Below are 12,353 nucleotides of genomic sequence, written 5' to 3'. Positions count from 1 at the left end.
ATATATGGATTGTTTCTTCTCATCCTCTCATAGCATTATGTCATGTAAGCTGTAGATGATATGATCTCTATATGTGTTGCATTGATGAAATATCTAGTAATCAGCAATATGAACAACTGCACATTTCCCTCCCCAGTGTGATGGATACATTGCAGTCATGGTTGTTTGCTTCCATTCCTTCACAGGGCAGTGGAGAGTGGTGGTGAAAACAGATCATGATTCTCCAGAGCCACGGACATCTAAAAGAACCCTTGTAATTTATGGCTCAAAAGGCAAAAGTGATGATCTTCTCCTGTCTTCACAAAGTTTGGGATATGTGTGTTTCCAACCTGGAGCCACTGATGAATTCATTGTAAGTTATTGTCACACAGAGACTGAAGTGACAGCTTGCTTTAGGCAGAGGACAGAAATCCTGCTATAAGGGGACCAAAAACCATCCCTTATTTACTAAGAAGCTCTGAAATATTATTTATGTTTCTCTGCATGTTCCCCTTCTTCTTTTTTCAAGGTATAAATACTTCTGAGGATACTGAGGGTATGGAAAGCAGTACATGCCTAAAATCATAAGCAATGAGGTCTGTGGAGAATATTTGTTGCAAATTTATACAATTATCATATAGCCAATAATAATAACTCGGTGATAACACTTTGGGAAGAAATAAAGAAACACTGTATTAAGAAAGTATGGTTTGCAAGTTTTAAGTGTTATTAAGTGACATGGCTTAGTTCATTGCAGATGCTCTCCCAGGCCTTCTTTATTTTCTAATGTTTCAGTCACTATAAGGGTATGATGAGAGCTGAGTTTGGGTCTCACAACTTAATCTCCAACAATGCTCCAGGTAATACTATACCAGAAGTACTGAAGAAAACTAAATTGATGGCTCCCAGCCATCTAATGTTGACTGGAACATTGCTGCCAGTAGTCAGGAATCTCCCAAGAGACCAATAAATCTGTTGTTTTGTTGTTGCTTAGTTGCTCATTTTTCAGACCAGATCACTGCATCTGTATGTCTTCATCAGTATTTTAGGCATATTATTTCCATGTAAGTTTGTATTCACAGGTAAATTTTTTGTATATTCTTCTTTTGTAAAGATATGCATAACTTTGTCTGTCCATTGGGCTCTTTTTATTAACTATCCCTTATGCAATCCATCTTCTATATACATTTTTAAAAATGAATATAGAGGAAGTATTGCATAGGGGTATTGCATGAGTTCTGAACATAATTCAATTATTCTTCTTGTTGCTTGGATAGGTCTGATTATGAGTCTTAAATCCTTTTATTTATGAACAGAAAGAGACAAAGAACCCCAGTGCAGGTCCAGGAAAATACATTTCATAGCATGGAAACAACATGGGAGAAAAACTTCTCCTCATGCCTGAAAAACAGCCTTTTGGAAGTAGTTTATGAAGCCTTCTCTTACATATCTGAATTTTTGAACAAATTAATAGTGAAAGACAATTCCTCACACAGTAAAGTGTTAAACAGAGGAAACTATGTTTAAAATGTCTTGAGCATGGGCAGAAGCAAAAGATAATGGTGGTTAACTTTCATTTGTTTGTAGATAATACAGCTGGATTCCTTTTATTTTAATTAAACCTACTACTGATTCAAATGTTGCACTCCTATGTAACAAGTATCGGTGGCATATTTCACAACTGTTTTTCATAAGAAACTTGTGTTCATTTAGGGACAATTCATTGGATTGTCCCTTTCATGTTTAGGTTTGTTATTCAAATTATTTTTGCCATAACCATTCATTGTGATTGAATTGCTAAATGCTGATACATCTCCACTCTACAATAGGTTGACACCTTTTTTTTCCCTTGTTGTTTTTGATTGACTACTTTACCTATACAGTGTTATAAATGCCTATTCTTGCAAATCATCATATTTAGGGCATTGAAGCAGAAAATATAGCCTGGCTTATTACCTTTGCTGGTAGATTTTCAAACAGTGAAGCAGTTTAATTCAGTCCCACCTGACCTTTATGACATACTGAAAGTGGAATCTATTACAGCAAAGTCTGTGGGGAGAAGGCCTCATTTCAATAACAGAGCAGTAGGCTGTTAGAAAAGCTGGTTTTTCATAAACTGCAGTTGTTTTCTTCCTTAGTTATAACTGAGCATATATGTGGAACAGCATCACATCTTTCCACACTTGATGTCCAAATGATTCTGCCTACCTTTTCCCAGAATAAGAGAAAAGGTAGTGGAGAACCTTAATCAGTCGGTATTGTCATGTCTAATTTGCTCAATCTGCATTTATTGACACTCTATAACCTTACATGATAAAACCTGGACTTTTTATCATTTATAGTACAATTCATTGTTATAAGAATCTACACAAAAATGGATAAATTATTGTCTGAAACAAAAAATGTTAAGGAAAGCATGTTATATCAGAGAAAATATTTGCAAAAAAATCAGTGTAATAGGAAAGTTGCATAAATACAAAGAAGTGCATGTGACAATGTAAATGGATGTTCATACAGTTTTTTCAGAATTTTTGTAAAAAGGACAATCTGAGCAATACTGAAATTGACAGACTCACCTGTGATTAAGTAATTTTAGGAAATGTACAGAACCCATGAGGAACAACTGATGCTACTAGTATTAGGAATAGATTATCAATAAATATGTAGATACATATATCATCTAATTAAAATTTTAGAATGTAGTAATAGTTTTGTAATACCTTTTTTGTTTGTTCTGGCTCAACTCCATCTAGCTCTAGTTTAGCCACTGTCTTAGTGTTAATTTCCCCCAAAGTGTCTGACTCACTATGGCACATTGTAAGAAATGAATAAAATAAGAGCCTTGGTAGTACAGTGGTTTAAGGCACCCTGTTATTAAGCTGGTTATTAAGACCAGCTGCCTGCAATTACTGCAGGTTCGAATCTCGCCAAGGCTCAAGGTTGACTCAGCCTTCTATCCTTTCTAAGGTAGGTAAATTGAGGACCCAGTTGTGGGGCAATAAGCTGACTTTGTATAAATATACAAAAGGATGAAGGCTATTGCTGAGCACATTGTAAGCCGCCCTGAGTCTCCAGAGAAGGGCAGCATATAAATCAAATTAAAAAAAAAAAAAAGGAAGGCAGAGAAATTTTCATTGCCTAGTATAAGTAGCCAGTTAAGCCTGTCCTCCAGCTCATCCTCCTGAATGTTGGAAGTGATAATAATTCAACAGAGCAAACTATGCCTTCTTTTATACATATTAAAACTCAAGATGAGAAAACTGAAATTTTATAGTCAACTTTGGTGCTACCCTGATCTACAATTATGTTTATAGCTGATATAAGAGATTAGCCAGTAAATTCTCTGATCTCTGTTCTTTAATAGTCTGCAAGGTGTGATCAAAAAAGTCAAGATAATTGAAGTGATAGTATGATTTAAGGCTCCATCTAGCTTTTATGTACAACATGTATAAATATCAGCTGGAGCTTCAATCACATCATCATGGTGGCCCGCTTGACATTTTTGAACCTTCCCTGCAGAAAAACCTAGACAATGTATTGGATGTCTGTGGGAGATCTCTCATGGCCACTTTTCTTGTAACTTTTCCCCTAACAGTTTAGTTCCTGTTGTACCGAAACACAGGAATAGTTGATGGGCTGCTCTTTGTGCAAAAAGTTCTATTTTTTAGAGAAACAGAGTTGAAGGGGGATTGGTTGGGAGAATAACCTTTCTGCAAAGTGGCTTGGCCTTGTCTCTCATGCTGCTGACACAGCTCTGAGGTAACAGTTATACCTGCTGAATAAGCAAGCAAGCTTTCTGTACATCAAGGCTTGTGCATGCAAAGAGAGATTTCTTTCCCTTAAGTGCCCATTTTATGTTTTCGTTGTCATTCTTTCTTTTCTCATATATTTTCCCTAAATACACTACTGATTACATTTGATGTTACACAAAAGATGACCCATACTTTTTAGGAAGAACCAGTATAATATAAACATGTTTCAGAAACATTTTGCTTGCTCCAAAACTATTTAAGTTACTTTTAACGCTTTGTTATCCTCTGTAAACAGTCCTTTATTTCTGAGGCTGAACAGAGGTTTTTTTTAATTTCATGAATTCACATATTTTCATTAGTGGCAACACACAACTGGTTGCCATAGGAATAGCTGTGTAACATTGCAATTAACAGAAGATTGCAAATTCAGCAAAACAAATAAATGGAGAACAGCAAAAATCTTGATTCAATCAACTATACTTAATAAGGAGCAAGCTGCAAATAACTGAACACCTTATGTATAGATTTTTTAAAAAACAAAGCAAAATTTTTAAACCATAAATTTGATAATAAAAACTAATAAACGCTCCTTTGAATCAAGCTCAGGTTCTGCTTTTTCCCCCACATAAAACAAAATTGCTTGTTGGTTTATAATCTTGGTATTTTCTGGCTGTGTCTTATCTAAATTCTAATCAGATCCAAACTTGCTTAGCTTTTGGAGATCAAGCAGGATAATCTCAGGCATGTTTAGGCATTAGTGAATTGGATATTTGCTTTAATCCAGCACTTTCAAGAAACATCAAGTGCATGTATAAATCTCAGCAAGAGCTTTGTCACTGTTTTCTGAGATTTTTGGCTACTTTACATATTTGTTAGCCCTACTAGGTAGACCAACAAGAAAATCAACTCACAGGAATTATATTGAGATTGCTTTAATAACAAAATTTTGCAAGTTTGATTACAAAGAGCCCTCAATTTACCGCTACTTGTTTAGTGACCATTCAAAGTTACAATGGCATTGAAAAAAGCGATTTGTGGCAAATTTTCACACATTTGATCCTTGCAGCGTGGTTACATAATCAAAATTCAAATGCTTGGCAACTGGAATGTATTTATGACTGTTGCAGCGTCCCGGGATCACCTTTGGCGACCTTCAAGCAAAGTCAGTGGGGAATCCAGATTTATTTAACAACTGTGTTACTAACTGTGTTACTAACTTAACAACTTCAGTGACTTACTTAACATTGGTGGCAATAAAAGGTTGCAAAATGTGGCAAAAAAACTCTCTTGGTTACCAACAGAAATTTAGGGCTCAATTGTGGTTGTAAGTTGAAGACTAATTGTATGCTGCACCTCTTCCTCCTGGTAGGTCAATGTTTGAGCCGTTTCTGGATGTTGTCTCACTCTTCTGGGGTTAAAAAATATTTCAGTTTCTTTTTGCCCCTTGCAAATTTTTTATTTGCAACCCTGGAACATCCCTTGATATTACTGAGTTTGTTTTAAAGCTGTCTACATAACTAGAGACCCTGGTGTAATTCCCATACAGGTTGTCCCTTCCCAATTTACTTTTGACATCTTAAATGGAAATGCCAAAGGAACCTGCCACATTGCAAAGACAAACACCAACTTTCACGAATATCATTATTTTAAAGTATGGCTTCAGATTTGAAACAGGCTGCATGTTTAAAATAGTTAAGACTGAAAAACTGAAGAATCATTAAAATGTAGATGCAATTTGCTTAAATAATAACTATAACTATGTGAATTGTTTGAAGTTCACATCTGCGCCTGATAACTAAAAGTGAAAGGTAAAAGAATGAATGTGAAAACTGCAGGGATTTGTTTGATAATTATGTCTTGGAAAGTGCATTGTTGAATTTTGAATGGGAGAGTACAAAAAAAAATAGTGCAGTGGATCTTTATCGCAAGCAAGGGATTTTCAGGACATACTCTATTTTTGCTCTTTAGATGTCTTTGAAAAGTGTATGAATGTAAGAAAGAAAATTGATGTACATTACTTGATTTAGACAAAGTGCAAAAGTGACTAGAGCTGAGTTAGGTAATGGTTTGTGTAAATATGCAGCTTTAGCAAGAATACAAGTCATGTTCCTGTAAAGTTGAGTTGATATTGAGATTGTTACCCATGATTTGAAACATGTAAAAAAGATTTTTATGCCATATAGAAACCAGGTTTTCAACTAGTAGTTGAATCAACATTGTGGATCAGTGACAGCCTAACAATAAAGAGTGAGCAATACTTTGTGGTGTCTAGTATACAAAGAATAAAAAATAACATCAGATCATTGTTTGTTACTGAATGCATTTCAGTTTTCTCTGTCATTGAAATAATTTCTCTTTCTTGGCTTCAACCAAATTTCAACCATGGTGAGGGGTTTCCTATTTATCTGAATAAATTTCAGTCCTCGCAGTCAGATCAGTGGTGGATTGCTCCTGGTTCTATCCAGTTCGGGCGAGCTGGTAGTGGTGATGATGTGACATCACTGAACTGGTTCTCTTTGGCTGGGAACTGGGCCCTCCTACCCGCTCCCGGTTTATTCCTACCTTTATTTCTCATTTTTTAGCCCAGCTGATAGGCGCGGCAGAATGGATTGTCACACCTCAGCTGCAGTGGTGGGATTCTGCCGGTTCTAGGGGGTTCGGCCGAACCCTTTGTTAAATTGCTGGCTCGCCCCGCCCCTTGCCCCACCCCCCCGCACCACTATTTATTGCCAATAAATAGTGGTGGGCAAGGGGTGGGGCGAGCCAGCAATTTAACAAACGGTTCGGCGTTTTTTTGTAATTTTATTGGCCCGCGGAGCTTCAGCATAGGCTAATTAGGCCTTGCTTAGATCGGCTCCCGACTCTCAGCTGATTTGCCCTCAGCTGTTTTGCTCAGGGCTCTGCTGCTTGCTTTCAAAGAGTGCTGGAGCAATTTCCCCCCCCCAGCTATGCTGAAAAAGGAAACTGAAAGTAAAGCAGGCTGTTGGCTTTGCTGTTGCTGCAACGTTGGAAAATTAGGCAGGCAGATTTCTTTTCTTTTTCCTCACCAAAAAAGGTAGGTGCAAACAATGGGAAATTTAGGGGAAAAGAGGAGAGTTCAAGATTTTAAAACACAAAAGAAAAAAAGCTCTATTTAACTAGGGAATTGTAATAATTGAGATACTATTAATTGTATATTGTGTTGAAAGCAGAAATGGTTAAGTTGTGGTTTGGAGGAATATATGGGGGAAATTATTTGGTTTATTATTATTGGTAAATATAATTAATTGATTTGTAAGAAAGTGGATTGCATGGAAATAATTGGAATATTCATGTTCATATTGACTAATATACAAAAAAGGTAGTTATATAACTAATTGATTTATATTAAAATGTTGAATTTATATTAAACAACTGTAATATTACATAATTAACCAATGTGAGGATGGATATAAAAATAGATGACAATGGGAAGGGGTATAATATAGAATAGAAGGGAAAAATTGAATTTGATTAAGATTAGAGATGAAGATGAAGGATAATATTGGTTTTTTAGAAAAATAGATGAGGAATAAATATGGCAAAAAGGAAATATAGAAATTGTAAATTTAATTGAAATGACTAAACACTGTTTAAATTTGTGAACCGGCCAAATATTCTGTTCAAAGAAAATACATTGTATGTTTGTATGTGTGTTTCTAATTATTGTTATTTATTCATATTTGTTCTCTTTTATTCTTAAAGTTTAACAATTCATTCTTTATCTTAATATCTTTATATTTGTTTGGGGTTGGCTTTCTTCCCTTTCATCTTTTTTATTGTACAGCAATCTTTCTCCTCAAACCTACCACCTCTCTCTTTTCTTTCCTTCTTACTTTCTCTTCCCCCCCTCTTCTTCTCCTCCCTACTTCCTCTTCCTTTCTCCTTCTCCTCCTCTCTTCCTCCCTCTCTTACCCTCACTCCTACTCTAATTTCCCTTCCCTTCCTTCATCCCTCTCTATTGCTGTATCCTTTTATGCATATGGACTACTCAGAGGGCTGAAAAAATTATTTCTGACTGGTCCTCGCACTTTTGACCAGTCCTCGAACTTACGACTGTCATCACATTTTACGTTTTTGCCCTATCTTGTCACCATGGTGAAGAGAAGCAGTTGTGAAATGAGTGACATGGTTGTTAAGAATGCTACAATGGGCATAAATGATGACCAGTCGTAAGTGCGAAGACCGGTCAAAAGTGCGAGGACCAGTCAGAAATCACTTTTTTCAGCCCTCTGGGTAGTCCTTTTCTGCATATGGACTACTCAGAGGGCTGAAAAAGTTATTTTTGACTGGTCCTCACACTTTTGACCAGTCCTCGAACTTACGACTGTCCTCACATTTTACGTTTTTGCCCTATCTTGTCACCATGATGAAGAGAAGCAGTTGTGAAATGAGTGACACAGTTGTTAGGAATGCCACAAGGGGCATAAATGTGAGGATGGTCATAAGTGCGAGGACCGGTCAAAAGTGCGAGGACCAGTCAGAAATGACTTTTTTCAGCCCTCTGTAGTCCTTATGCAGATAGCCACGCCCACCGGTCACATGACCAGCTAGCCACCCCACCCAGTCACATGACCAGCTAGCCATGCCCACCCGGTCACATGACCACCAAGCCACACCCCCAACTAAGCCACGCCCACAGAACCGGTTGTTAAAAAAATTGAATCCCACCACTGCTCAGCTGGGCAGAAACCTAATGCGCTTGTGCGAAGCGATTGCACACAAAGCACATGCATGAAGAGAACCGGTGGTAATCTTTTCCTGATTCCATTTCCTGAGACTCTAACACACGACTCGACTGAAGAGCTGGTGGCCGCCTGGGAGAGGGAAGCCGCTGGAGCTTTGGATCGCGTCGTGCCTTTGTGGCCTCTGACCCGATGCCGATCTCAATTAGCTCCTTGGTTCTCTGAGGAGCTGAGAGAGATGAAGCGTCGGAAAAGACGCCTAGAGAGCATTTGGAGGACTAGTCAATCCGATTCCGACCGGACACAGGTGAGGTCTTATATCAAGACCTACCTAGTGGCGATAAAAGTGGCAAAATCTAACCATTTTTCCGCTCTTATCGCATCTGCAGAGAACCGCCCAGCCGCCCTGTTTAGGGTGACCCACTCCCTTCTTTGGGGGGGAGTGCGGGAAGATCCCTTGCAGGGTCATGCTGAGGATTTTGTGCAATTCCTGCATGATAAAGTCGCTCGGATTCGGGATGGCTTGGACTCCGATTGGATGAGTCCACGGGAGGAAACCGGGGCAGGTCTTGAGAATGTTATCTGGGAGGAGTTTGATCCTGTGACTCCCGAGGATGTGGACAGGGTTCTGGGTAAGATTAGTGCCGCCACGTGTTTATTGGACCCGTGTCCCTCCTGGTTGGTACTGGCCTCCCGGGAGGTTACACGAGGCTGGCTCCAGGGGATTATAGGTGCTTCTCTGAGTGAGGGTGCCTTTCCTGCCGCCTTGAAAGAGGCGGTAGTGAGGCACCTCCTCAAGAAGCCTTCCCTGGACCCGGCTGAATTAGCCAACTATCGTCCAGTCTCCAACCTTCGTTTTGTGGCGAAGGTTGTTGAGAGCATGGTGGCACGACAACTTCCCCGGCACCTGGATGAAGCTATCTATCTAGACCCATACCAGTCGGGCTTCAGGCAGGGGTACAGCACAGAAACGGCAATGGTCGCGTTGGTGGATGATCTCTGGAGGGCTCGGGACAGGGGTTGCTCCTCTGTCCTAGTCCTATTAGATCTCTCAGCGGCTTTTGATACCATCGACCATGGTATCATGCTGTAGCGGTTGAGGGGGTTAGGAATAGGGGGCACCGTTTTGCGATGGTTCTCCTCCTTCCTCTCCGACCGCTCGCAGTTTGTGTTGGCAGGGGGACAGAGGTCGACCTCGAGGCGTCTCGCATGGGGAGTGCCGCAAGGGTCGGTCCTCTCGCCCCTCCTGTTCAACATTTATGTGAAGCCGCTGGGTGAGATCATCCGTGGTTTTGGGGTGAAGTGCCATCTGTACGCTGATGATACTCAGCTGTACATCTCCACCCCAGACCACCCCAACGATGCCCTTGATGTGATGTCTCACTGCCTGGAGGCCGTGCGGGTCTGGATGGGGAGGAACAGGCTCGGACTCAACCCCTCCAAGACCGAGTGGCTGTGGCTTCCGGCGCCCCGATATAGACAGCAGGTGCCATCGCTGACTATTGGGGGTGAATCTTTGCCCCCCACGGAGAGGGCTCGCAATCTGGGTGTCCTCCTGGACGCACGGCTGTCTTTAGAAGAGCATATGACGGCCGTGGCCAGGGGGGCCTTTTATCAGGTTCGCCTGATTCGCCAGTTGCAGCCCTTTCTATATCGGGACGCCCTGCGCACGGTCACTCATGCCCTTGTTACTTCTCGGTTGGACTATTGTAATGCTCTCTACATGGGGCTCCCCTTGAAGAGCACTCGGGGGCTCCAACTTGTCCAGAATGCGGCCGCGCGGGTGGTTATGGGCGCAACCCGTTGTACCCATGTGACACCCCTCCTGCGCGAGCTGCACTGGCTCCCAGTGGTCTTCCGGGTGCAATTCAAGGTGTTGGTTACCACCTTTAAAGTGCTCCATGGCATAGGACCCGGGTACCTCCGAGACCGTCTTCTGCCACCAATAGCCTCCCACCAACCAGTCCGTTCCCACAGAGAGGGTCTCCTCAGGGTGCCATCAGCCAAGTTATGTCGGCTGGCGACACCCAGGGGGAGGGCCTTCTCTGTGGGAGCCCCAGCCCTGTGGAACGAACTGCCCCCGGAAATTCGTAAGATCTCCGACCTCCGGGTGATTCGCTGCGCATTGAAGACCCTGTTGTTCCGCCAGGCCGGACTATCAACACAATAGTTTTAAATTGGGGTATTTAAATTTTTTGGGGTTTTAAATCTGAGCCAATTTATTTAATTGTTTTAAATTTTATATTGTTGTTTTGTCTGTGTTTTTAAATAGGCTGTACACCGCCCTGAGTCCTTCGGGAGAAGGGCGGTATAGAAATAAAATTATTATTATTATTATTATTATTACAACAGGTCACAATAGAGCCTTTTGATCTAGCATCTAAACATCAATAACATAAGGACCTATATCTGCTATAATAAAAAGGGTAATATAATTTTAAAGATATAAACTTGGTTAAGTTGAACATTTTTTAAAAAAACACAACTGTTTTGAGTAACCTAAACCTTGTTTCACTAAATAGGGTTATTCCTATTCATGCAATATGTAGGGATGGATAAGCGATTAATTGACATTTTAGTGCAATCTAAGTTTAATATTCTAATTTTATATTTAAGCCAATGTACAAATTTAATATCTCATATCTTCAAAATAGATAACCTTCCAAATTTTGCAATACAATTTACACACACACAAAGAAATAAATTAGGAAAAAAATCAATATAAAACATCGTAGAGAAAATTGCTTGTAAAAATGTGGGGAAATGTAGTAAAAATACAGATATTTTAGCACAAACATTTAAAAACAGCTTCTAAAGGTAGCACAAACATTTAAAAACAACTACTAAAGGTACTAAAAGAAATGGAATGAATCAATATTAAGATATCTGCAGAAAAATGAGATTCTGAGGGAAAATATATCTTTTGTCTGTGGTCTGTCAGCCAAATATCCCCTCCTTATTTTGAAAGAGTATTATACATGTCATCTTGAACTCCTGGAAAAATTGCAGGATATAGATGCAATAAATAATTGTATTTGTAACTAGGAAGTCTTCAGTATTTGTAAAGTAAATGATAAATTTAATTTAGTGAGAATGCTATATATCCAAAGTGATGGGAGATGGATTGTCCGCAATATGCTTTTCTGCTTCTTGAGGGCAAAAAGTCCTGCATTTCATCATGTTGTTTTGGTGTTTTTTTTTTCTGTTGATACTTTGTTCTTCCATTTCCCTTAATTGCAGATTGAGTCTAGAGATGTTGGAGATGTGTATAAGATTCGGCTCAACTGTGATGATTTGGTAGACTTTGAGGGTTGGCATTTGAAGTCTTTGCAAATGGAAGAGCTACATGCTAGTCAAGAGGTGAACTTTGACTGCAACTGCTGGTTCTCCCTTAGCCAAGAATGCAAAGATATGGTGAAGGAATTTCCTGTAGTGAATGAAAACCAGAAAACTTTGTCAGGTAAAAGAGGGAGAAGAAGTAGGAATACCATGAACTAGATTTAGCCTCTAGTTTATTTTCTGATTACTTTTAAATTCTTGATTGAATTCTTTTGATATTGTATTTCAATTGTTGATATAATTGGTTGGATTGATTCCCAGAGTTTAAAATACTGATTTATTTTTCACCATGCTTCATAAATGATTTATTAGTTTACTAAATGCATTGACTTATTTATTTTATTTTACAAACACATGTGTATGTTTGTACATGTCTAGGTGTGTAAAGGAAAATAAGTCAATGCATTTAGTGAAATGAATGAATAAAATGAAATCATAATATACATTGTATCAGCTGTCCTAATCTATGAACATTATTGTCAGTTTTCAGCAAGGAGCAACAACAACAAATAACTTCCAATCACTAAAGTCCTCTCCTTCTTTCTTGCTACTCCATTTGTGACTCCGGGCGGCATACAAC

The 12,353-nt window shown here is 39.4% G+C and overlaps 1 protein-coding gene across 1 annotated transcript in view; it reads left to right on the top strand.

Annotated features, from left to right (window-relative positions):
- RP1 (RP1 axonemal microtubule associated) overlaps positions 1-12,353 on the top strand; it is a 203,545-nt gene that overhangs the window by 110,282 nt on the left and 80,910 nt on the right. The window contains exons 31-32 of the mRNA XM_070942296.1: positions 186-352; positions 11,675-11,894. Of these exons, the coding sequence (XP_070798397.1) occupies positions 186-352; positions 11,675-11,894 (387 nt within the window). The remainder of the gene's footprint in view (positions 1-185; positions 353-11,674; positions 11,895-12,353) is intronic.

Source organism: Pituophis catenifer, unplaced genomic scaffold (genome assembly GCF_029215685.1).
Source record: "Pituophis catenifer annectens isolate HBS135680 unplaced genomic scaffold, rPitCat1.0.hap2 SCAF_3, whole genome shotgun sequence".
Taxonomy (NCBI): Eukaryota; Metazoa; Chordata; class Lepidosauria; order Squamata; family Colubridae; genus Pituophis; species Pituophis catenifer.
Note: the sequence above shows the minus strand (reverse complement) of the source record. Positions and strands in the feature narration are given on the sequence as shown.